The following is a 25,474-nucleotide window of genomic DNA, read 5'->3' on the forward strand; positions in this document are numbered from 1 at the left end:
AGATGCACATGTTGGTATTCAGGGAACTATCAGAGAGTACCAGAGCAGACCCAACAAAGCACTGGTAAGAATTCCTGCAAGACATTCCTGTAGTAGCATGGAGGATCCCAAATCGTGGGCTCCTCAACACAAGAGAGACATGTTGCTCCTGGAGCAGGTCCAGTGGAGGGCAACAAAGATGATTAAGGGACTGGAGAATCTCTCTTATGAGAAAAGGCTGAGGGAGATGGGCCTGTTCAGTCTTGAGAAAACAAGAGTAAGAGCAAACCTCATTGATGTATATAAGTATCTGAAGGGTGGGTGTCAAGAAGATGGAGCCAGGCTCTGCTCAGTGGTGCCAAGCAACAAGACAAGAGGCAACGGGCAAAAACTGATGCAGAGGAAGTTCCACCTGAATATGAGGAAGAACTTCTTTACTGTCAAGCTGACCATGCATTGGAATAGATTGCCCAGAGAAGTTGTGGAGCCTCCCTCACCAGAGATTTTCAAGAATCATCTTGGTGCAATTCTGTGCAATGTGCTCTAGGATGGCCCTGATTGAGCAGGAAGGTTGGACCAGATGATACACTGTGATCCCTTCCAACCTTACCCATTCTGGCATTCTGTGAACAAAACACTAAAACAGTGTGCAAGAAAGAAATAAGTGGCTTCTTCTTATCTAAACAAGTAAGAACTGTGGATGGGGAATGCCATTCCTGCTAGTGGTGCTATTACACCTTAGTAGATTTCTAACAGACCAGAGAATATTTTATCAGTTCTCTATTTTAAAGTTCAAGACTTTAGCCTTAACTAAGCAAGAAAGAGTTGTCAAATTAATAAGAATAAAAGGAAACCATCATAGGCAGGAGTGGTGAAAGGAATTAACTTTTTACTTCTTCAGCTAACATGGATCACAGTGTAAGAATATTGATTCTGGTGACTGTAGGCTATAAACGATTAAATCTACTTTTCCCACTGGAGAAATGATAAATAAGTACCCTGTGTATTATTTTTAAGATAACAGTTTTGTATTAATTAGTGATCCATTCAATCTAGGAGCATGTCTGAAGGGTTCAATAGCAAAAGCCTCCTGTAGGAGGGAGCCCATGCTGGAGCAGGGGAAAGACTCCCCTCCCTGAGCAGTGGCAGAAGCAATGTGTGATGAACTGACTGTAACCCCCATTCCCCATTTCCTTGCCACTGCAGGGGAAGGAGGTAGAGCTGGGAAGGAGGGAGGGGTGGAGGAGGGTGTTTTTAAGGTCTTACTTTACTTCTCATTATCCTGCTCTGATTTTCTTAGTAATAAATTCAATAAATATCTCTAATTTGAGTGTGTTTTGCCTGTGACAGTATTTGGTGAGGGATCTCTCTCTGTCCTTATCTCACTCATGAGCACTTTGTTGCATTCTCTCTCCCCTGTCTAGCTATGGAGGGAAGCAATAGACTTTGGTGGGTGCCTGGCATCCAACCAGGGTCAACCCACTGTACCATCCAAGTGCAAGATGGATGATAAGAGATGATGCAGGTGGCAAAATACAAGGAACCAGTGAGATATTAATGACTGCTCAGAACTGCATTTGGCAGACTAATGTTCCCAATGGATCTTCGCAACAAACCTTAAGCCTCAGTATAAAGAGCTCTACAGGTGTTTGTGGAGGGACAGATCCAAAAATGTTAAGAACAAAACAACTGACAAAGTGTTCCTTGAAATTGTGGAAGCATGGCATACCTAGGTTTGTTCACCAATAAAGGTAACATCATGTCTTTCAAGGCCAGAAGAAAGACTGTTGGAATAACTGTGATAGATGATAAATAGTATTTGTTGTACAGGAACACTATCTTCAACATGTAACTTGGATGACAGTGCCTAGCTCATTTGTTTTCAGGAGATGAAATCATAGAATAACAGAATGGAATAGGTTGGAAGGGACCTTAAAGACCCCCTAGTTCCAACCCCCCTGCCATGGGTAGGGACACCTTCCACTTAGATGGGGTTATTCAGAGCCCCATCCAACCTGGCCCAGGGATGGGGCATCCACAGCTTCTCTGGGCAACCTCTTCCAGTGTCTCACAACCCTCACAGTAAAGAATTTTTTCCTAGTATCTAATCTAAACCTACCCTCTTTCAATTTAAAGTCATTCCGCCTTGCTCTATTCCTCCTTGTAAAATGTGAGTGAAATGTGAGTATATTATAAGCTTCATAGCAGAGCCGAAGTGCAGAAGCTTCTTCAGCCAGAGCAAAGCCAGCTGGAAAGCTGGCCCTGGGCTGGACCCAGGTAAGAACAGACCAGAGACGTTTTCCACTAAACTGTAGGAAGTACTCAGATTTGGAGGGATGTTGGAGGTGGAGTTACTACTGCTCTGTCTGGCGTGTATTTTGATAGGATGCTGATGGTTATACGCTTCAGCAACAGCAACGAGGGAAGGCAGCAAAGAATTAAGAGCTCTATTATAGTGAATTACTGACACTATATTTAAGGCAAACCCAAAACGTTCTTATGTAAAGGGAGGTGAAGTTAGATGGAGAGCCTTGTATCACCAGACATTTGTATTTACTTACTGCATTTTCACTGTCTAAAGGGGAAGAGGGAAGAGTCCATCGACACTGAGATAGGTGTTTCGTCGTCCCGCAAAAAACCCCACGAAAGCAATCCAAGCCCGTTACGGTGTCAGCCCCGGTGTCCCTGCCCGGAGCCGGGGGCTCGGGGCGGGCGAGCCTCTGACGCGGGTCGCAGGGCAGTGTCTCTCTCCAGCGGGGCACGGAGACAAAGCAGGGCGGGCCCTCCGCGTCCCCCGCGCCCCGCAGCTCCGGGCAGCCGCCGCTGTCCCGGCCGCGGCCTCAACCCGCCCCGGCGCCGATCCGGGAGCCGGCGCGGATCCGGGAGCCGGGCCCCGCCCCGCGGCGCTGGCGTAGCGCTGACGCCGCGCCCGCCCCGCCCGGGCCAGCCGGGGTAGCGGCGGGCCGGGGGCGCCGTTAGCTGCTGCTGGGCTCGCCCCGCGGCGCCCGCCCGCTCCGCCGGGCCATGCGGTAGCGGCTGCGGCGGGCCGGGCTCTCGGCGGCCATGGAGCGGCTCCCCGGCGGCCGCCGGCCCCGGCTCGTGTCCTCGCTGGGGCTGGGGCGGCGCTCCTGGGAGGTCACCTTAGACGACGAGCGGGGGCGGCTGGCCTGGCGCGACCCCCGCCCCCCGCGCCGCGCCGGCGGTGAGTGGGGCGGGCGGGGACCGGGGCGCACCTGCCGCGGCCTGGGGCGGGCCGGGGCCGCCCGAGGGGCGCCTGCCCTCGGCGGCGGGGGAAGAGCGTCCTCAGCGTCCCCGGCGGCGGCGGGCGCGGGTGCTGGCGGGGGCGGCCTGCGGCTCGCGCTGCCCTGGCGCCCGCGGCGGTGCCTCCGCGCTCGGAGCGCGTTGAGCATCCGGAGCGCCGTGTCGGCGTGAGCGCTTCCTGCGCTCGGGAGCCTTCGCGTCGCCTCTGGGGTTCAGAGTCCGACAGGCGGAGGGTGGCCCAGTCCCACGCCGGGCTGGGCCGGGCGCTCGAAGCGGGGAGATGCAGCCGGGACTGCCCCCGGCCACAGCCGGCTGTGCTGAACGCTGGTCGGGCTGTGCCTTCCGAAACAAAGCCCAGACCTGCTCTGGCTGAGCCGCTGCCCCTGCGAGCGAGTGCAGCCCGTCCCGCGTGTCGCGGAGCAGCCCGGGCGAGCATCTGTCCCGAGCGTGCCCCTGATGGCACGGGGGGGACACATGTCCCCGCAGCTGGCTGGGCAAAACACAGATTTGGTCAGCTGAACCCCATTGTTTCTTGGCTCCGCGAGTATGGAGAAGCGTCTAGTTTGTAATGTATTTAAAGTAATCGTAGCAGTACATAAGAGACTTACTAAAAGCAGTTTTGGTTTTTTAGTTACAACAAGACTTGTGGTTAAAAACACTTTCATAGTGAGACTGTGTCTCAGGCAATTACTACCTTATTTTTTTTCTTGAGCATTTTAAAAACTCAGGGGCTTAGTGGAAATTTTACAAAGAAAGTTTAGCTTTTGTGATTTACTGGTTTGGAAATATTTAATGTAGGCTGCTAGTTTGCAGTGTAACAAAGATGTCTGTGGTTCCCCTTTTGTGCAGTTAGCATAGTGTGGATGTACAAAACTGCCAATGTGAGAAGTCACTGATGAAAATACCTGAAAAAAATCAGATTAACTTCTGAAAATGTCTGCATATCGAACTTTCTACTATACTTTTAAGTGGTATTTTTCAGGGTCCTTGACTTTGGGGGTTTTATATAGTAGTTATTCCCATTGTTATTGTAGCCATATTAACACAGACTGTGAACGTCTGAAAATGTGTAATGACTTTTTTTCACAGCAGCTACTGTAGAATTGCAAACTGCTGTCATCCTCATTTTAGAGGTTGCAGGATCTGAGACAGAGAGAAACGAATAATAGAAAGGCTGACTAGAAGTTTTATCTGAGAAAGGTTTGAATATAGATGTTTCCAATCCCAGGCAAGTCCTCAAACTTAAAAAGTTAAATAGTTCTTCCATTCTTACAATGTACCTTTGTAAAATATTTTTCAGATTTTATCATATATCTTATTGGCCTGAGGCTTTTTTCAAGAAGGTGAGGAAAAAAGGAGAACTCAAAAATTGTGAGAATTTGGTGTTATACTTTACATAACTGAGATTTGGTCATGTTTTAAGTACAACCCTTCTTATTCATAGTATAAAAATAGTTTGTTATCCTTCCCATGCTACTGTGCAAGTAGTTTGACATAATCTAGTGTTTATCAGCAGTACTGATGGAAAAAGTAGTCAAAAATTCCTGAACTTTTCTCAATTAAAAGAGCTTAAGATTTTGAGGACAAATTGATTCTTTAATTCTGCCGAGCTTAACACATCGTTGCAAAAAATAAGCTGTATACTTTTCAAAATGAAACAAAATTAGTCTAGATAAAGGTACCTGGATCTTAAATTTAAAATAGAAAGTTTCAAGGCCTTCTGAGATAATTGCTGCCACTAGGTAAAGTAGCTCCTACTTTGGAGATAATTTGGTTGAATTGTGTAAAATCCTTCTGAAAATGCCTTTGCAAAGTCACTAGCTGACTGATCTGTAGGCAGAGCAAATTCAAGGGGAGTGCCATTCTCCTGGCTGATGAATTCCTGTAGATCAAGCACGAGTGCCACAGAGTCACACTAGCTCTCTCATTAGCACTCTAAAGTTTACAGCTGCTTACAGTTGTGAATTTTTACTACTCTTTAAGTTGTAAGTTTTCTTGACTTGCTCCTGGTAGACCAAACCGAGTGTGAACCTGCCCTGAAGCATGTTCTGACTGTCAGAATTTTGGGAGTGGTGGAATGAGAGTGGGATACAGTAAGTTAGATTCTTTATGAGACAGTTTCTGAAGTACTACCCAGCTGGAGATTCCTTAAGAGGCAAGTGTGGTTACTGAGTGCAGCTGCTGTCTTGTAGGACAGCTGTTTACAAGATTTTGGAAAATGTGATGTGGAATTGGAGGAGGAAAGAGAAGAGAAGAGAAAGAAATGCCTAAGTGTTCTGGAGGCACAGGTATAATTTATGTGGGGAGCAATACAATAGATAATGTACCTTTTCTTCTTAACACCCTGATTAATTCATGTGTTCCCTGTCCTTGTGCTTTAATATCATCACAGTTTTCTGTTATTGCTCCCTTGTTGACTCTAAGCTCTTTTTAAGACCTGTGATGATTCATTGTGTTCTCTGCAATTATTTTAGAAATATGAGCAGCATACGTGACAGTATATAAATAAACTTAATCATATGGAAGGTAGTTAGTAAGAAGCCTATAATTTCAGAAGAGTTGCTTGACCAAGATTGGTATCTTTCTACCATTTAGCCATTGACTACATGACTACATTGTGTCTAAATACAGCCTAAATTATGCAGTATAAAAGTGCTATATTTCTTGTTTAGTAGGTAGTTATTACAGTGAAGCAGTTGTCTTTAAACTGTAAAAACTCTGGGCTACTTGTTTTCTGAGCATTTATTACTGTCTTAAATTCAGCTATATAAATCAAATTTGTTTGGTGTAAGTTTTTTCAAGGTTTTCAGACTTTCACATGTACAGAACTAGAGCTGTAGCTAGGTGTATTGTAGAAGTGTTGAAATGTTTACCTTTCCCTGTTGTATCCAAAATCAGAAACAGATAGGAAACAATCCAGACTTTGTCCTGTTGTCCAGGACAATACAGTTTTACAGAGTATGAGGAGATTCTTACATTTTCTCATCACTGTACAGTGATATTTACATACATATATGTATGTATTTAAATCCTATTCTGTCAAAATGCAGAAGAAGCATTAATTCAGGGGAATTCTTTTTAATGCTATCATTTGGAAGATACCAACAATAACAAAAACATCAAATGTTTGTTCAAGTCATGGCGTATTTTTAACTTCCTAAATACAATTTATTTCCTTCTGTTAGACTTTGTTTAACAGCATCATAGTTTTGAGTTCTGTCTTCAGTGTAATCAGGTTCCTGTTTCCTGTTCTTTGATGGTTAGACATGTTTGAACTTAGATGGAAATTTTTACCTGTAAATTTTCATGTGTTTCTCTGTTACTTTCAGCTATGCATCTTTTTTTTCCTAGGGATGCCTTCATCTTCAAATTTTCTTTGAACATTATTTTTCAGCCTTGTAACATTTCTCCATGAGATTTAGTCATTAATCATCAATAGTGTATGCAAAGCTGGTCAGCTAAATTATTTTATTATTTCCCTCATGCTGATGGCACAGTCAGGTTTTTCTCAAGTAACACATGATAAAACTTTTTGTACCAAATTCGTAGCAGAGTATATATTGTATGTATATACTTACAGGTATTTTAGAAGCATTGGCTAAGATTTTATTGTGCCTGGTACTAAGGCATTGCAAATGCCCAATGAGATTCTCCTGTCATTTTTCTAGGATTTTTTTTTTTTTTTTTTTTTTTTTAATTTCTAAAGTGCAAACATGAAGGGGATGACCAAACTAGACCCTGAACTTTTATGTGTTCACTTACGGTGTGTGCTTTCTTTAAGCCTTTGTATTTCAGAATTCTCTTCCATGTGTCCTTTTCAAAGCAACTGCCTGAGGAAGCCTCAGTACTAGTGTTCACAGGACTGATGCTATTCTGGTGGATTCTAAATAAAGCTCAGTTTGATAAACAGGGTGCTGAGACAGCAGAGGGTGGGCCAGCTTGGGAACCAGGTCTGTCCATCACCTGGTACCTGTGGTGTGTTGGCACATCCTTAGTCAAGGTCATTTTTCATCAGTCATTTCCATCTGGCAGTGGGTGTGTGCTGAAATGTGAACCATGTTTCTCTATAGGCAATGCCACAACTACATCACACAGGTGGGATGTGGGAAATAATTGCTCCAGCAGGCATTGCTTCTTTGGAATGTGTTGTCTTCTGGAAGATACGTTATTCAAATAGAGATGACACTACATTAAATAATACATGTTCTTTAGCATACATCTTTTTGCTGGGTTGTTACCCCTTCTTAAAGTGAATAAGTGCATCTTACTCCCTGCTTTATCATTGAAATATTGATAGTTGGGTTTTATTTGGAAATGAAAAAGAAACAGTGGGAAGACATTCAATAGTATGATTTAAATGTTCAAATTGACCCAAGTTCAAATTGCTGTGTTTTGATTCAGATTCATGTGATGTGAGGTAGCTGTGTAATCATAATAGAAACTGGTCTATTGGTTTACAAAATACATGAAAATTTATTTTAAAATAAAAGAAGCAGATTTCCTTATATATGGCAGTGTATGGTGCAATTGTGGTCTTTGGATATTTCTGTGACTCCTCCACAATTTTGAATCAAATCAATCATGATACCTTTTTTTCTTCCCCCTCACTTAGGATGTGAATTGTCTGTAAATCTGCTCTATATCCTACCTTCTCTTACTCTAGTGTTTATTAAACACAGCTTTCTATAGGGCATGATTGATATAGTACCATGTACCTTCTGATAGAAAGTGTTCCTGTTCTCTTGCTTTTAGATGAAGGCAAGTCTTAAACCTGAAAGCGTGACCCTTCATGTGGGTAACAGCAAATTAGTTTTCAAAGTGACTGAAAATACACTTTTTCTTTAAACCTACATCCCAGATTTTTACTTGTTGATATTTTTAAGTCCTGAGAATATACTAATAGTTTAAATTAATTCTAAATGCCACTGCATCTGTGGGCCTCAGCTGAATTTTAAGAGTAAACCAAATGCTGTGATCAGCAATGTTTTTATGCTTGTGCATGTGTCTAGGTTACTTTGAGCTAACACATTTCTGAGGGGGAAGTTTGGCTGTGTAGGATACGTAGCTGGCAGTGATGAATGAACAAGTCTTGACTGAGGTGTTCTGAGTGAGTTTGCTTATAAAGTCAGGAAGTGTTCTGTGGGAGTGGCAGACAGGAATGACGCACCAAAAATCCTTTCTTAACCCAGAAAAACACACTTCCCAACTGCTGGTTGCATTTTTCACAAAGAAAGCCCACTGTTAGTGTGCTTACCTTGGTTTTATTTCTGTGGGGTTTTTTCTCCCCTCTCACTTGCTTAATGTGGGAAAAGTAGTGTGCATCTAATCCAGTGTTTTGCTGATTTATCAGTTTGCATTTAGGAAGAATGTTAAGATTAAGAGCACTGTGACCCAGAATGAATAATGACTGGCACAGCCAGAGTGCTGAGAAGACTGACACCTGTTTATTGTGTGTTTTGTTTGGCTTTTTTTTACTCTTTTTTTTTTTTTCCCCATGCTCCTTGATCCACCTTCTCTGTATGGTCAGCTCTTTGTCTCTAGTATGCTAGACATTGATCATGGTGAAAATTTTGCCTAAAAGCTGTTGTGTGCTACTTGGTTGAATAAATTGGACTGAGCCAAGTAAAGTTCTTTGGTATTGTCTGAGTGCATAGTTCAACCTTTTTTCATTAATGTCGATCTTGTAGTACTTTCTGTAAACAACTTTTTTGTGTGTATTTGTTTTGTTAATGTGGCAATAAGGTTTTCCATGTTTTGGGAGAAACACATAAAGGTGAAGGCCTTTGAGTGAACACCTTTATGCTGTCAGTGAAATAAATATCTCAGGCTGCTTGATAATAGGGTAAATGCTACAAAAATAGGTGTGGGAAAGGACTATAATTAGTATGTATGTGAACGTTGTTGAACCTTCAAGAGAGACTGGGTTGGTACTTGTTTTCATGGGGCAGGTTTTGGTGACTAAACAGCAGATGAGGACTTTGTGTTTATAGGAACAGGACTGTGGGGCTCATACTGAAGGTCTCTGATTGCTTCACACTGAAAGCTTCTTCCTTCTGGGGAAAAAGGGGAAGGGTGGGACTAAGTAGTTGATTTGCACTGTGATTAAATAATGTTGTGTGTAGCACTAAGTCAAATGGTGATAGAGATATTTGGATTGATAGAAATTCTTGAGTTCTACTCAAGCACATTAGAATTTATTGTTTAAGTGGTAGGGAATGTTCTGAATAACACATGTTATTTGAGACAGTTTTGCATCTTTCTGGCCATCTGCAATTACTGGGTTCAGTTGTGCGTGGTTTTGACTGTCTTAAGATTGGAGTACACTGTCAGGACAGTGGAGTTGCTTGATGCTTTTATGGTGCTAAGTAGTACTGAGGGGTATAATCGGCAGAGCTGGTATTCATAGAACAGAAACTCCTCAGACTTTCACCAAATCCAAAGATTTACAGATAGAAGGTGGGATTTGTTCCTCTGGTGTTTCCCTCCTTCCCCCCCACCCCCCCATTTTTCGGGAATCTGTTTTTTCAGATATGTAGCTCTGGTGCCATAAGATTAAAAAAATGTACATATATAACAAAAATATTTACTTTTTGCTTTTTTTTGCCACATCTATGAAGAGATTTGCTTGAAAATCAAAACAGTCATGCAACTGTCAGAGGGAGAACACAGAATTAGGAGACTTTAGAAGTGGTTTCAAGGTTGTTAATAGAAGCTGTGTAATATGTACTGAAGTATGTACTCCAAAGAAATGCTTTCAGTGATACAGATTTGGAAGTACTTTTAAATCTGTTAGCCATCTGTACAGTTGGACAGCTTTATTATATTAAAAAAATGCCTCATAAGACAATGACTTCAGTTGCTGCTCCCAGTATACGTGCTAATAAGTATGCACTATGAAGGACTATTTCCAAAAATGTTCTTTAGAGCACTGTCATTTGAATTTTGGGGAAGAAAGACTAAAGAATGTGCTTCCTTTCCTTTATTGTTCCATGTCTGTTCTGTATTTCTTCTTCCTCGGATAAATGGTTAATAAGCACATTGAGATCCCTTAGCAGATCTTCTATCTATTAGGAAGACCAAATAGCTGTTACTGTCCAATACTAGATATAGTCTTACAGGTGCATATGTACATTATACATATCATGTATCTCAGAGTCCATGCCTGCTGTTGGATATTAATATTATTAATCCAACATTATGTGACTGCTGCACTCCCCTATCATGCCTTAAATATAGTAAGTGCAATTATTATAAGCCAAAATTTGTTTTTAAGTTGAAACATTCAAATACAGCCAGATTCCTAAAGGAGTTCAGTGTAAAGTTTGAAGGCTAAATTTCTTTTGAATCATGCAAAAAAACTTCAGGGAGGATAAGATCACTAGATGAGTGACACCATGACACCAATCATGTCAAATACCAAAACCCCTTGAGTGAGCAGTCCACAAATTGTTGATATCTGTGATGATTGTAAAGACTCTGTTGACTAAACCAATTAAATAGGGTGGGGAAAAAAAAATGAAATTGAATTAGTGGCTAATGAATTGCAGTCATCACTGTGAAGAGGTCAGGAAAACTTTTTGCTCGTTTTACATTCCTCACCTCTACCATTGTACCTCTGCAAAATAGTGAGGAAAATGAAATGTGGAATAAACCCCAGGAACAATGGTATTAGTGTCTGTATTTTATGGGCTTAATATCCTAGTATCACTCTCTCTGTATATGTGAGAGAAGCAAGGATATTATAATTCTTATTATATAAGAGATTATTTATGTGAGACTATACTATTGTAACAATATAAATCTTTTATACATGTGTATGTATACAGAGAGCACTTGCTTGTACATAAATACAAAGCATGTGTTTTAAGTTTCACTTTTTTTAGATGAAGTAAAAGCAGAGCAGTGTTGAAATCAGTAATGAAAATGAGACAAAATTTTACAGGAGTTAAGAAGTCTGAGATGATGTTTAGGAACAATAAGAGAAAAAAGATTAAGGTTGGAGGAAGTTATTTCATAGTCTACAAGAGGTCTTTCATTCTGAAAAAAAAGTCGTTTTGAAGTTGATACCAGGAAAATATTTCACAGTATGTGAACATATCTTCTGGAATTCTCTTCTTAAGAGATACTAAAGTTTAAAAGCTTAGTGGGATTTAAAATCTAAAGAATTCATATGAATGCCCTTCTTTCATAAGCCAGCTACTTACTTGAGAATAACAAATAGCCTCTGTAGTCTGTGCACTAGATTTAGTTGCACATTCTTTGAAATAGCTTGTGCTATTCACTGTCAAGTATCTGGACTAGGCCTCATAGAAGGGGCAGTTTAATTACTCTAAAATCAATGTTGCTGGATTTTGGCTTCATGCAAAAATATTTTTATACATGAAATACCTAATTTTCTGAGAAATCATAGACATTTAAAATACTGTCTTGGGTATTTCATAGGTGGTTACGGATTATGTGCTTTGACTAAAGACAAAAGAAAATCGAAAATATTCAGAAAATTGCTAGTTTTGCTCTTGGTTGTGCTTACTGAGCAGCTGCTCTAATCATGTCTGTATCATATTAGGTATAGAAATAATCATTCAGGTGCTGTTTGAAGATTCTAATACGTAAGATCTTGTGTTCATACAGAAAACTGTTTTGTGCCAATCTCCGAGATCATTGCTGTAGAAGAAACTGAGTTCAACAAGAAACAACGTAACATTGGCAGATGGCACAAAATGGAAAAGCTACATGCTTTCACGGGTAAGGCAAATAACAGTCTCTGGGTGCTTGTCCTCCTTATTCTGAAGGCAGTTTAAGGCAGACTCAAAAGGAATCATTAGAGTTTGGGGTTTTTTTAAAAGAAATCATATGTTTAAAAAAATCCCACCCTGCAAAACACCAATCATCCAAAACAAAAAAACCCCCAACAAACAAAAAACCAAACCAACCAAACAAAACCCCCCCCCAAAAAAAAAAAAACAGGAAAAAAAAAAAACCAAACTGAACTAAACCCAAGCAAAAGTCCCACAAAAGCAAAAGAACCCCCACCAAAAATCTGTTGATTTACATTTAAAGATCCTTACTTGGAAGATAAAACTCTTCCTTTAAGAACACATGCTCTGTTTAGTTGCTTTTAATGAAGTTCAAACTAATCTGAGTGTTTACTCTAATGTCTTTTTGCTGCTGAATGACTCTGCAGTAGGACACCTGCTTTCTACTACTTGACTAGAAAATTGAGAGAGGCTGAAAAAAAGAGCCCTAAATGTTTGGGGTTTTTTAAATTACCCCTAGCCATCAGGATGTATGCATGAAGGTTTATTTGTATTATTGACTGCATTCTTAAAACAAAGTGCCAGAAATAAATGTCTGTTTTGGGAAAGGAGTGGTGACTTCTGTGCTAAAAAGATGTCATGCCAAAATTATATGTTGTGCAGTACTTTCCTCGCATTTAGTCCCCTAGTGAGAGTGATTTGAGATACTGTAGATGAAGTAAGTATAAGGTCTTAATGCACAAGAAAACTTTTTTCTCAAATTTCAGCGTTACGTAATGAAATTCACCCTTGGTTACATCAGAACTGGTGTCAGCCTGGCTTATCATCTTAAGCTTGTGGCATTTTATGTAGATATTGCAGACTTTAATACAGACAATACATAAGCTCAGTGAACTTCTGAACAAGTATGTCTATAATAAGTTGATGAGAAATGGCTTCTTTAAAAAGAAGCCTGTGTTTGGGTGTCTGCTATAAGCAGACACCTAGAGGAAGTGTTTTCATTTATGTTTTCCTTTGGACTCTACAAATGTGCTGTTCATCGGAATGCTTCTGTCATTTGTGGAAATGTGTAGTGGAGGTTAATTACAGGTCAGTATTTTGGAGATCTTTCTGAAATGCATTTTTTATTTCACAGAACCATCTCATTATGCCTTTTTTTTTTTTTTTTTTAAATAGTGTATTATGTGAAGAAAGCCCGAAATCACCGCTGGCGGTGCAGTGATATGACATTTTGGTGTGTTGATGAGCCCATATGTAATCAGTGGATACAGGCACTGAAAGAATTACTTGAAATGCAGAGTAAGTTTGAATAAACTATGAACATTTGCACCATCATTTTGTAGGCTTGTACATCAATCAATGTTATTTTGATATATCTGCTTTTTTGAACTTTTAAGAGCAGCTTATGCTCAAAATGAGGGAGCCAGGAGTTGAAGTGTCTCCTTATCACTACTTTATCTTGCATATTCACTAAGTTGTACTGAGTGCTTTAATCAGTCAGGACTGTAGATGTCATATAATTCTGCCCAGATACAAACTATTTTCGCAAAATAGAGACACACTGGAAGCTTAGCAGAGGCTTTAAATGACTGTAGCTTCAGAAAAAGTAATGGGAAGATGTAAGCTCAGGGATTTGAGGTACTCTAGAGATTTGAGGGTAAGGACTGTAGCAATTGAAAGATTTATAGGTGTGTTTCACCTTTCCAGACTCTGTCATCAACAAAATGTCTTATGTAATAAGAGTTCCCATTAATAATTTCTGAGACTCTTGGACATCTGCTTCATGGGGGGTTAAAAGTAGTTTTGAAGGAGTTATTCCTGAAAGAGATACCTTGATAGCTGTCAGGAAGCAGCAGGAGCAGAGTAACTCCATGACAGAAGGATGTCAAGGGTGATCATAGCATAGGCAGTGCCCTTGCTGACCAGCATCCCACTGTCTCTGAGCAGGGTGGGCAGAACAGGGATGGGAATAGAAGCAGGTCCAGTTTACAGCCCAGATGAGGTAAAGTAATTGGGTCCATCCAGGGAGGCTGGAGTAGAACAGCTGGAGCTGGAGACAGGACTAGGGATGAGCTCGCTACAGTGTAGGTCTGAGGCCCCTCTGAGATACAGAGCTGGAGAAGGGATTGGATGCAAGTACACCTACAGTGTGACTCAAGCAAGTACTTAAGGCTCACAGACTAAAAATTAGTAAGTTTAAGAAAAGCTGCTCTGAACAAGCAGTGGAAGCATTCTTAATGTTTTTGTTTTGTTTACATTACACAAGATATCTGTCTTTTTCAAAAAATGGGGGTTGTGCACCAAATCAATACACCTGTGAGAACTGTGGCCTGAGCAGTCAATTCCATTTGTATGCAATTGTTCATTTTATTGGTAACAAACTATTTCAGGAAAGGGAATATGTTCTCAGATAGGTTCAATAGTGCTTTAAGTGCCTGGCAGATTTAAACCACTCAGTCTATCTAGCTTGGGTGGATTTGCTGTAATAGCGTGCTTATGTAATAAATCTGATATTTTTTCCTTTTAAAGTAATAATGTAGAATGCTGTCTGAGGAAGTATAGATGTTAAGTTTTTTGTCTGTTCCATAAAAAAAGGAGGTTTTCTAGGTGCAGCAAGCATTACTGTTTTGTATATCTGTTAATACAGAGGTGTAATAATTGTTTTCATTGACACTACTAGTGTAAAGCCATAACTGTTTGGACAAATTTGAGATAGTAATATCAAAGGTGGTTTTGGAAGGAGGGAGGGGTAACTAACAGGGTTAGGGCAACTAACACTGTAGGACAAGCACTTGCTGTGCAGCCTGCAGTTTTGTGAGGCATTCTTGCTGTAACTTGATCACAGAAAGGAAATGCATTTTAACCCTGTTAATAAAGTAAGAAGACAGTTTAAATAAATGAATGTAAAAGTATTTTTATGTATGTAAAATGTATGTAAATATGATACTTACAAGTGCCTTTGCTATTGCTGCCCTACTATGATTTTCCTTACTGCAGAGTCTAGACCAAAGCATTTGCTTGTGTATATTAATCCCTATGGAGGAAAAAGACAAGGGAAGAGGATTTATGAACAGAAAGTTGCTCCACTCTTCAGTATGGCTTCTATATCCACTGATGTTGTTAGTGAGTAATGAATATTTTAATTTCCTAATAAGCACAGTATGAACTCTTTAAAACATCCCTGAGTAGCTAAAGTTCTTTCTGTTAGTTACTTTTCTTACTAAGGAAATGAAACAAAGTCGTAGAGAATGTGTTCTAATTAAAACATAGGTAGCCAGGTAAATTGCAACCTTCTATCAGCTTTCTGCTTACTAGATTTAAACTTCTGGTGCTCCTGAGCTATTTGAGTTCTTAATTTATTAAACTCTGCTTTTCTTCTCATTTTTAGTTTCACTGTTAAAACTAATTGATCATTTGCACAATTTTAGTGAAATATTTTTTTCCTATTTACTGTGCCTGTCTCCTTCAATTCTTTCCCTAGCAAAAATCTTTTGAGACACATCTTATGGACAGGCTGTTTTATGGTCGCATTGCTAATCGAATCATGGTTATTAATGAATTAATTTTTATAATTCTGTATTATATGCAGCTTTGTAGTAGTATTTTTAATAATAAATTTTAATGTGTTTATTTCTTCATAGTAACTGAACATGCTAACCATGCCAAGGACAACTTATTTGAAGTTAATATTTATAAATATGATGGGTAAGTAACTTTACTTGCCTTTTTTTTTTTATTGTTTTCAAGCTGATGTATTACGTAATTGGCCGGTTCTTGTCTCTCATTTAAAATAGTAGCCATCATTACTAATACACTTATTGCAACAGCTGAAAGTCCTGGGGCATGTTCCTTTTTGTAGGAGATCCACATTTATGAGTATAAAAAGAAAACAAAACTGTTTCAGTAAACTTGTTCAACACAATATATTCAAGCGTAGTATAACAATGTTTGCATGAGATTTATGTTCAAAAGATGAATGTAAGATTAATTCTGCTCACTTGAGCATTCTGTTATAGCTCAAAAACTACCCAGAAATGTTCTGTGGTCTTGAAATACATGAGTTCAGAACACTGCACCAGTGGCATTCAGCCTGTGTGTAAAAAACATGAACTGTGTAGAAATGTTTCAGGTAGTTCTTCTTGTTATATATTGACTGTTCAATAGTAGCTACATTGTTTGGCTTTATTTGCATTTCTCCTGTTGTGAAGTTACTGCTTTAAAAAAAGACCTGACTGAATGGTGATCTTGCATTCCATTATTAAGTCTGCTGTAGAAGCAGAATATTTTAATAAAAAAGCTAGTCATTTCAGTTTCCAGTTCATGACATGAAAGAAGTTACAAGTCTGGAAAAACATGAAAATGTATGCAGATAAACTCTCATAACTACAGTATTTTAAAATGATATCTCGTGGTTGTTGACAGGTACATTTAAACTGGTAAGTTGCAAAAAGAAAACACATTAGGTCTTTCCAGAGTACTTTTGCTGTAGTACTTTACTATTTACATTGCCTGTGTTGAGTAAGGTCATGATGCTGGGAAATTGTATTCATAGGCTGAGTTCCCAGGCTTCACCTGCTTAAAAATGAGTTGCCTTTAAATAAACCATTTTGTCTATACTATGATTTTTCTTAATTTTTTCTGAAGTTCAAGGGAGGGAAACACTGATCCTAGAAAAAGCTAGTTAGTTGTGATTTTTCCTTTTCATTTGATTTTCGATTTGAAATATGTATACTGACGATTGGTGAAATTTCAATACAGAGCAGAAAGGGAGGCAAGTGAGCCCGTGTTCACTCCTAGCAAATTTTTTTTTACAGCAAGTGGCAGTGACCAATTGTGGTGATATCTGAGGTGTTTTTGGCAGATTCAAAGTCTCATACTGTAGAATTGCTTTTCCTTTGTTTTTTTGGTTTTGTTTTGGGGTGTTTTTTTGTTTGTTTTGTCTCTCTAATATGCCAAGATAAACAATACGCCAGAGAACTGCATCTTTTTAGAATCTTATGGTTCTTTTATTCCTGGGCTAGGCCTGAATGGCAGTTTGCTTGGGATCTGCAGCCTGTCTTTCCAAGCCTGACTTTTGTGCATCATGTACAACTCTTTTTCTATGGTTAACAGTGATGTTAGGAAGGACTTCTTGAATTAAAACTACTTTTTAAATAACAGATCACATGGTCATTTGGAAGCTTTTAAAAATGGTTGAGCCACATAAATGTGTGTTTCTTCAAGTTTGGCCTTTCTTACATACAATAAAAGGTTCCTTGGAATCCTGCATCTAACTTTTGTTCAGCTGTCCTCATAGACTGGTTCTGATGTGTGGCTTTCCCTTCATTCAGTGATGAATTTCTTCGTTTAATCTCCAGATTCCCTATTTGGCAAAGTCATACATGGAATTCTGCAAGTAGATACAGGATTCTTAATGATAATTGCTTCACTGCTTTTCAAATGTTTTTATTTTAGACAGCTTATTTAAATATCTTATGCATATTTCCTGTTTGTTCTTCCTGTTTTGCCTTATAGGAAATTCTTATGGTGAATGTAGTAAGCTAATAGCTCAGTAATAAAACAGCTTTTCTTTAAGCACAGTTACTTAAATTATTCATTTGGTTACAATATCGCAGGGTTTTGTACATCACTGTGCAGAACAATTAGAACATTCTGTAATATTGTGCAGGTAATAGCCATGTTTGGAGTAAGTGACATGTATCACTGTGGTTTCTTATGTCTGTTGCACAAGCCTTTGTAAAATTGTTCTGATTGGGGTTTTTTTCCTAGTTTTTGAGTTAGTTCACAGAATGGTTGAGATTAGAAGGGACTACAGTTCTTTAAAAACTCATTGGACTCGTGGATTAGCTTCTGAAGTCCTCTAGCAGATGTTCTTTGCTGTTATCATCTATCTAAAAAGTGAAATGTTTGCCCACTAGTAAAATAAAGCCAGAGTAAGAATCGCTCAGTTTCTTTCAGACATTCTTCACTAGGGGCCTTCACATGTGCAGCACATGTCTGACTTGTACATTAGTCTTCTGATGTTTGCTATGATTTTGGTTGTGCTGTTACTGCATATGTGAAGTTCTTTATCATATTTACCTTTGATAGGTATAGACATTCATGTAACTATCTCCTCTGAGCCTGGATATAGTGTTTATTATAGAAGATGATTAGAGGGCTGTAGCACCTCTCCTACGAAGACAGGTTGGGAGAGCTGGGCATGTTTAGCCTGAAGATGGGCAGGCTCCAGGGAGACTTTAGAGCACCTTTCAGTACCTAAAGGGGACTTAGAAGGAGGCTAGAGAGGGACATTTTACAAGGGTATGTAACAATAGGACAAGGGGGAATGGCTTTAAACTGAAAGAGGGCAGGTTTAGACTAGGTTTAAGGAGGAAATTTGTGAGAGTGGAGAGGCGCTGGAACAGGCTGCTCAGAGAAGTTAAGGATACCCCATCCCTGGAAGTCTTAAAGGCCAGGATTGATGGAGCTTTGAGCAAACTAGTACTGAGACAAAATTGGCCATGAGCTGACGAGGGAAGTTTTTGTTTCTTTAGCCTCTTTTTTTGAGTCTGCAGAGAAAGATAAGGCTAAAATTGAGGAATAGTGTAGTTAAGCTATTAGACGAGAAAAAAACATTAAAAATTGAAAACAAATATCTTTTTATTCCTTCTCTCTCAGTCTCCTAGGTCTTGACTTAGAGTTGGAGAGTTTACATTTTTAAGACTGTCCTCTCCATTCATGGAAAAAAAAGACTGTTTTTATCAAGCTTTCCACCTGCTAAAAATAGAATAACTAAATTTAAATGATCTATACTTAAAAATTAAATTAATTTGTTCTATGAAATAAGTAATATGCAATATCTGTTGCTGATGATGTGAAAGAGTATTAGTTTGAGTTGGAAATTACTGCTATAGATAACAGTACACATTCCTAGACTTAAGTACTAGGAGCTACATGTGTAACTCTGGATTTCTCATGTGTTCCTTTAAAGTGTATTTGAATTAGTTTTTCAGTTGAAGAATGTTTATGCTGTTAGAGTTCACAGTGTATTTGTTTATTGTTCATTAAATGTATACTGCTTTACTTCCTAGTATTTGCTTGGTTGTGGACTCTCTGCTAAGCTTTAACATATTGAGGATCTGTGTAGCTGCTGTACCAGTTCTGACCTGAATTAAATTTCTGAAACAAAGTTTTGCATCTGGTAACATTTAGAACTTTGTCTGATTATGAATGGTTCTGTAGATATACATGACTTCTGTCTGGTGGGATCTCAGCATGTTGGAAAGAGGATGCATGCACTCCTCTGGATTTTGACTTTCATATAATGTATATTCCTACTAAACTGTGTAAAATAAACTTCTGCCTGAAGTGGCAAGTATCAACTTTTGCCTTTTTAGTAAAGGTACCCTGTTTCCATTTTGTGTACTTAGAAACTCGTATGTACAGTCCTGTTCAGTGTTTTATTTGTATAGTGAATTTCCACTGATATTTGTCTGTCTGCCCACAGTAGTAGAGGATAAAGATTTTTGCCAGTTGCATTCCAACATTTTTTCCTAACGCTCCAGATACGTCTAGGTGCATTTGCAGTTTTGAAGCTTGAAAATTTTTTTCTTCTTTTTGTTAATTGCCTAGTTGACTGTGGGCTACTTTATCCTCTAAAAATGGAGGAGGAGAATAGAACAACTATTTTTGGTGTGCCCAGTGCATGCCCTAAGTAGAACACTTGCCGTGTTGTTTATTGACTGTTAGTGTGCATTCTAATTTGTGTTTCCTGGCAGTGTTGTTTGTGTTGGTGGGGACGGCATGTTCAGTGAAGTGATGCATGGTCTCATTGGAAGAATGCAGAAGGACTCTGGCATAGACCAAAATAATCCCAAAGCATCGTTAGTCCAGTGCAATATAAGGATTGGCATAATTCCTGCTGGTAAGAAAGGGTTAACTTTCAGTTTAATTTATTCATTCATTCTTGAATTTTTTTTCTTATTCATAACTTCTTGAATTTAGGCCTAAGTGTAAGATCTGAGCAATGATATTTTATAAAGACACCTAGGTAAAGCTGTTTGTTTCCATATAAAATTATTGATCACATGCAATTTTATTTAGGAAGAATATTTTGTAAAGGAAATCAAATCTTAATGTATAACTTTAGAATTTAATTACTACTTCTTTTTTTGTGGCTTATTGTGTATTAATATGAGATAAGATGTTGACAGTAATACCCTTCTAAACACATTAAGGAGTGGAATTTACTAAACAGAAATTTACCAGATAAATATTTTTTCAGTTCCAAATCCTTCACTAATTTAGTTAGAATTGTAATGAGAGCTTCCCACTGGTCTGACAAACTCCAAACAAATGCTAAGTTTCCTTGACTCTCTTTTCCTCCATTTGTTCTCACAGAAAGTATAGGGCAACTACAGCTGAGGAATAGTTCTTGTTTTCCAGACCAAGTTGCAGTTTCTGCCTCTTGTTAGAGGTGCTACACATTCACAGTTCTTAATGTCAGCCACTTTTTCAGGCAGTCCTGACTGCTGTCATTTGAGAGAACTCATTCTTCAATTGAGGTCTTTTTTGATATTTTTATTATTGCTATTACTGACCACAAAGTCATTCTTTGGATCAATCTTGCTGTTTTCAATCTAGTGTCCCAGGTGTTACCTCATCATGCCCATTTGGTCCTCAAAGATTCCTTCAAAAGCAGATTAACAAGTTTGCTCTCTCTTCCAGGACTGAATAAAGTGTTGTAACTCTTTAACAGAATCGGTAATTTTGAAGTATCTGTAGGAGTACAAATGGACAGTTCAGTATCCTTTCTATGCTGTTCTCTTTTCTTGTCTGATGCTTGAGCTTTGAATTAAACAGCTGGACACAAAATAAACACTGTGAGCTTCTGGTTAGACTTAAAATAGAGGCTTCTGAGAAAATTTAGCATAGGTTGTAAAAATGCAGCAAGTGAACTACGATGTTTCTACTCTCAAGCTATAGGTAACTAATTTTATACTCCTTACATGATTGTGAAGAATGTCTCCAGACCCAAACAATCTGAATTGTTGCTTGCAAGAAGCTTAACCTTTTCTGCTTGCAGTACAATAAATGTTTGGTGTCTAAAAGTTGCAATGTGAATATCCCCTTATGGTTTTTTACTCTCCTGCTATAATTAAGTATATTCTGGTTTTATTTGTTAAAGCTTTGTATTAAAGTCAGTATGTATAATAAACTTCACAAGAATAGAACTTGAAGTGTTCTACTCCTCCTTTTTCTTATTTGGGCAAATTTCTTGAATGAAAGGTTTTTTTGCTTACATAATTGGTTTCAGAAGATTTTGCCTACTGGTGATATATGACCATAAGAAGATACAATTGGAAAAACAGAACATCAATATTAAGAGCTATTTCTTTGTCCTCAGGAAATATTAACCTTGCTTTTTCAACATTTTCTTAATGCATTTTTTCCAATTGCGCCCAAAAAGTATGATATTCACTGACATTTTAATTTTGTTAACATGTATTAAGTCACTTCTCTTACATATTCTAATGTTTTGTTTGTTGTGTTTTGTCCATTGTATCCTTTTGCTATTTGAATGTATACTGTATGTTCTACTCCTTGAACTGACATGAGGTACAGCCTTGTAATCAGTGCTATAGTTCAAATATTTTCTCCAAGTCATTATTCAAATCCCTCAGAAATTATTTATAATGATGTATAAGGAAGCTGGCCTTAAAGTTCTATTAATTGTTTGGAAATACAGAGGATAATATATTTCTTGATCTGTTTGTATATTGTACGGTATTTAAAATGATCCATTATGGTATATATGGGAAAGTGCTTATATACTGAAAAAGGTAGTCAAGTCACTGATCAAATCTGAGCACATCTAGTCATTACAGGGACCTTAAATTGAGTATGAAATAGCTAAACCCACCCTGAAGGCAGCAAGATTTGGGGTTTTGTTCCGGTTTGTATTTTTCCAGCCCATGGTGAATCTGTTCTCTATTCATCTTTGCTTGATATTATGGAGTTCTGGCCATGTATTGACCCCAACAGATCGCCTAGTTCTATCACTAGTGCAAGAAGTCTGTTCCAAAAGTAAGTGAAATTCTTCTTAAGAAGAACTTTTTTTTTTAAACTGAACTGGTAGTGCTGAAACACAGCAAGTCAAAAGTAGTAACGAAATACAAATGATACCTCTAGTAAAACTTCGTCCATTATCTCCTTTCTACTTCTTTATAACCAGCCTGTTTTTAAAAATCCTAAGAGCTCATTAATAGATACTGAAAACAAAGACTACCCATAGTTTAGAGACGAAGATCTAAAGCTCTGTGTGTCCTCTGATACATGGAGATAGTTTACTCAGTGTTAACAGGAGCCTGGGTTAAGGCAACAGTAGATCAGTGTTTTCCCCTTTTTTATCATTTAGTTCCTGATACCAAGTCGTGTGAAGAGAAATGTGGCAGGCTGTGGTTTGTGGTTGTGATTAAACAGTTTCTGTATTCAAACAAACACTAAATTCAGCAGATAGTCAGTCTTTGCTCAGAGACTCACAATTTAATTGTACAAGGTTCAAAATTACAAATGAAAGATATTTAATTCTAAAACACTCACCTATATGACTGGGTTATTCCAGTAATAAGCTTTATTTCATAGCAGAACTCCATTGTGCAGGCTCTCTTTTTTGAATGTTGAATACTATTTGTAAATCATGATTCTAACTTTCTGGAGCAAGTCCCTGCTTGGCTCCTTTTTTTTTTTCCTTGAACAGCTGTCAGTTTTCAGACAACATCTTTCCTTAGTGTGTCTTATGGTTGAAAAATACCATTTATTCTTATGCATTATGGAACATTTTTATGAAATAACTTGTGTTTTTGTTGACATGAATAAAAGACTTCTACTCAAGTGGCAGTTTTAACTTCTGAATTTCTCTTAGTTGCAGCCATTCTTCAAATCTGCCAGTGGAAATTGAGTTTGCCATTGTAAATGGATTTGCTGTTAAGAGTACTTAGAGGCTGTAGTGCATCTCTGAAAACCTCTCCTTAGTTATTTCTTCCTCTCAGCCTTAAAAACCAGTTATTTCTTACTGGCCTTAAAAGCACATTCAGCCATGTGGTCTCACTGCCTTCAGAGAAGTAATGTCTCCATAGAACTTAAAAACAGAGACTCATTCCTGGTACAGCTTGGACGCTGACGTTTCATCCACATATTTTAGGATTAAAATTGCACCCTCTGGAGTAAGCCAAAGTAAATTGCTGTTCTTATTACACTTTGCGTAGAATAGGAGGACAAAGCTGTCAACTGCTGTTCTTTTTTGGTTAGAAAGAACTTACTAGATTAAATACTCTAATGATCTTAGCATATAGGAAAAAAAAAATCTCACTTCACTCTGTGTTGTGACATACTATTGCATTCATTCAAAACACTGAGTCTGCAACCCACCCTGGTCTGTAAATCTAAGCAGTTGGGAATATTGAATAAAGAACAGACATAAAGTTAGTAACTATAGTGATTTTAGGCTTCTAGTGTATCCAGATCACTCTGTTTGCTGGTGGTCAGCTCTGTAATGTTTAGGATTGAAGGATGCAGTATGATTATAATCAGACTGTTGATATGTCACTGTAGAAGTTAAGAATGCTAAAGACAGTGCAGGCTTCCTATATGAATGTAATACAGAAAAAAGATGGAGGATTCACTCACAAAGTTAAAAAATAGATTCAAGTCAAGTTGTGAAGTGTGACTGGACTCATATTTCTGTTATTTAGAGTGTAAAAATTATCTTAAAAATGTGTTAAAGAATAGCCATAAAAGCTATCTTTCTTGTTTAATTACTCCAAGTGATCTATTCACAGCCTTCTCAGCTACAATGCTTGTAATATTTAATGATCTTTGCCATTTAGTTAGCGTCTCATTTCAAAGTTCAGTATATCCACTTTGAAATCAGAAGTGCATGTTTTATGTTCCTCCTCCAGCGTTTTAAATCCATTAAACTTCTTGAAATTAGAGTCTTAGGGCTAAATACTGAATTTAATATAGTGGGCCTGCCATGGAGACAACTAAGTCAATATTACTTATTCTTGTGAGGTTCATTTCCTGTCTAAAATCCACCATTATTGGATGAATCCATTTTTGTTGTCTCTGTTACTGAACTTATGCTGAAGCAATTATCTACCAAAAAATCCTACACCAAAGTCTTTCTGAACTGCTTCTCTTTAAGTCAATCTGTTGTTCTGCAGATGACTTGACTTCTTGGTTTCTGTATGCAGAAAGGAAGATGTATAAAACTTCAAGTAGGTACATGGGTGTGAACCCGGACCCTTCATCTCTCCCTGCAGCAGTAGCTTCTCCGCTTACTTTTGAATGTGCCAGCTCCTTCTCTTTTAAAAATCACTTATCAGAAAAGTAGTTTTCTAGAATTTTTCAAAATATTAAATGCTGTTTGATCCAAAAGCGTGCAGTTACTCTGCCATTAGGGTGACTTACCTGACATTTCCTCTGTGCGATGACTGCATGGATTATGGATTCTCAAAAACTCTGCACAAATATGGGACCCCCACTGAAGCTGCTATTCTGCCTGTTTTCACTACAAATACTGTTTTCATACTAATTTGTCTGAGGATTCTTTGTGTGCTATGGGAGCACCTGCCCCTGTCAAGAGTATCTCACATGGAACAATGCTCATGAGCTCTAAAAATATTTCTATTTCTTTGTTAAATTCACTGTTTTGCATAGGATCAACATCTAGCTGACTTGCTTCTGTCACCTGCTTAGTTTAGTACTTCAGCTGTTTGCAATTTGTTTAGTTTTCCATCAGTAAAAGCACAAAAATAAATACTTGTAGCCCACACCATGTGTGTGTTTTGGATTAAGAAACCCTAGTTGTAAGTTAGTAGTCAAATCATGTTTCAGATGATTAAGTCTAGCACTTTGACTTTCTTTGTTGGTCCATCAATCAATGGCATGAACTCTTCCATACAACCAGCAAATTTTCTGGTTTTGCTTAACCACTTTGGTGGTTCTAGTACGAATTTAAACTTGTGAAGTGGTGTCTGAGTGTACCTGTCTGCATGACTTTTCTACTCACAGACATCTAGCAATGTTCACGTGAAAGGGGAAATCTGGTGATTTAGCTGTAGTACATTCTGTGTAATTCAGTCCATCACTTTGCTTTCTTTCGTATTGCTGTAGCAAAACTTAATCATGTGGAGTACATGCTCTTTTATACTTCAATAAATACCTTGATCATTCTTCCTTGTGATTGATTAATTAAAAGGAGAGATTTCCTTAATTTTTAAATAATTAAATGTATTTTATATAAAAGATTGCATTTCTCATATTTGGGGAGGAAAAGAACAAAGAAGAACTTGCCTGTATAACAACTATGTGGGTGTATGATACCTCCTAATGAAAAACAGACTTCAGGGAAAATGAGCAATGTATGGTAAAGATTAAAAGTAATTATGCTTATTTTAACAAAGATAAGTTGTTGTGCCCTCTACATACTTCAT

General features: G+C 38.4%; 1 protein-coding gene across 1 annotated transcript in view; it reads left to right on the forward strand.

Moving 5' to 3' along the window:
* Positions 1–2,979: 2,979 nt before the first annotated feature.
* Positions 2,980–25,474, forward strand: part of CERK (ceramide kinase) — a 43,191-nt gene continuing 20,696 nt past the window's right edge. The window contains exons 1-6 of the mRNA XM_048301095.1: positions 2,980–3,181; positions 11,872–11,985; positions 13,173–13,295; positions 14,994–15,119; positions 15,638–15,701; positions 19,757–19,902. Coding sequence (XP_048157052.1) covers positions 3,043–3,181; positions 11,872–11,985; positions 13,173–13,295; positions 14,994–15,119; positions 15,638–15,701; positions 19,757–19,902 — 712 coding nt within the window. The 5' untranslated portion in view covers positions 2,980–3,042. The remainder of the gene's footprint in view (positions 3,182–11,871; positions 11,986–13,172; positions 13,296–14,993; positions 15,120–15,637; positions 15,702–19,756; positions 19,903–25,474) is intronic.

The sequence above is a fragment of the Corvus hawaiiensis genome, chromosome 4 (genome assembly GCF_020740725.1).
Source record: "Corvus hawaiiensis isolate bCorHaw1 chromosome 4, bCorHaw1.pri.cur, whole genome shotgun sequence".
Taxonomy (NCBI): domain Eukaryota; kingdom Metazoa; phylum Chordata; class Aves; order Passeriformes; family Corvidae; genus Corvus; species Corvus hawaiiensis.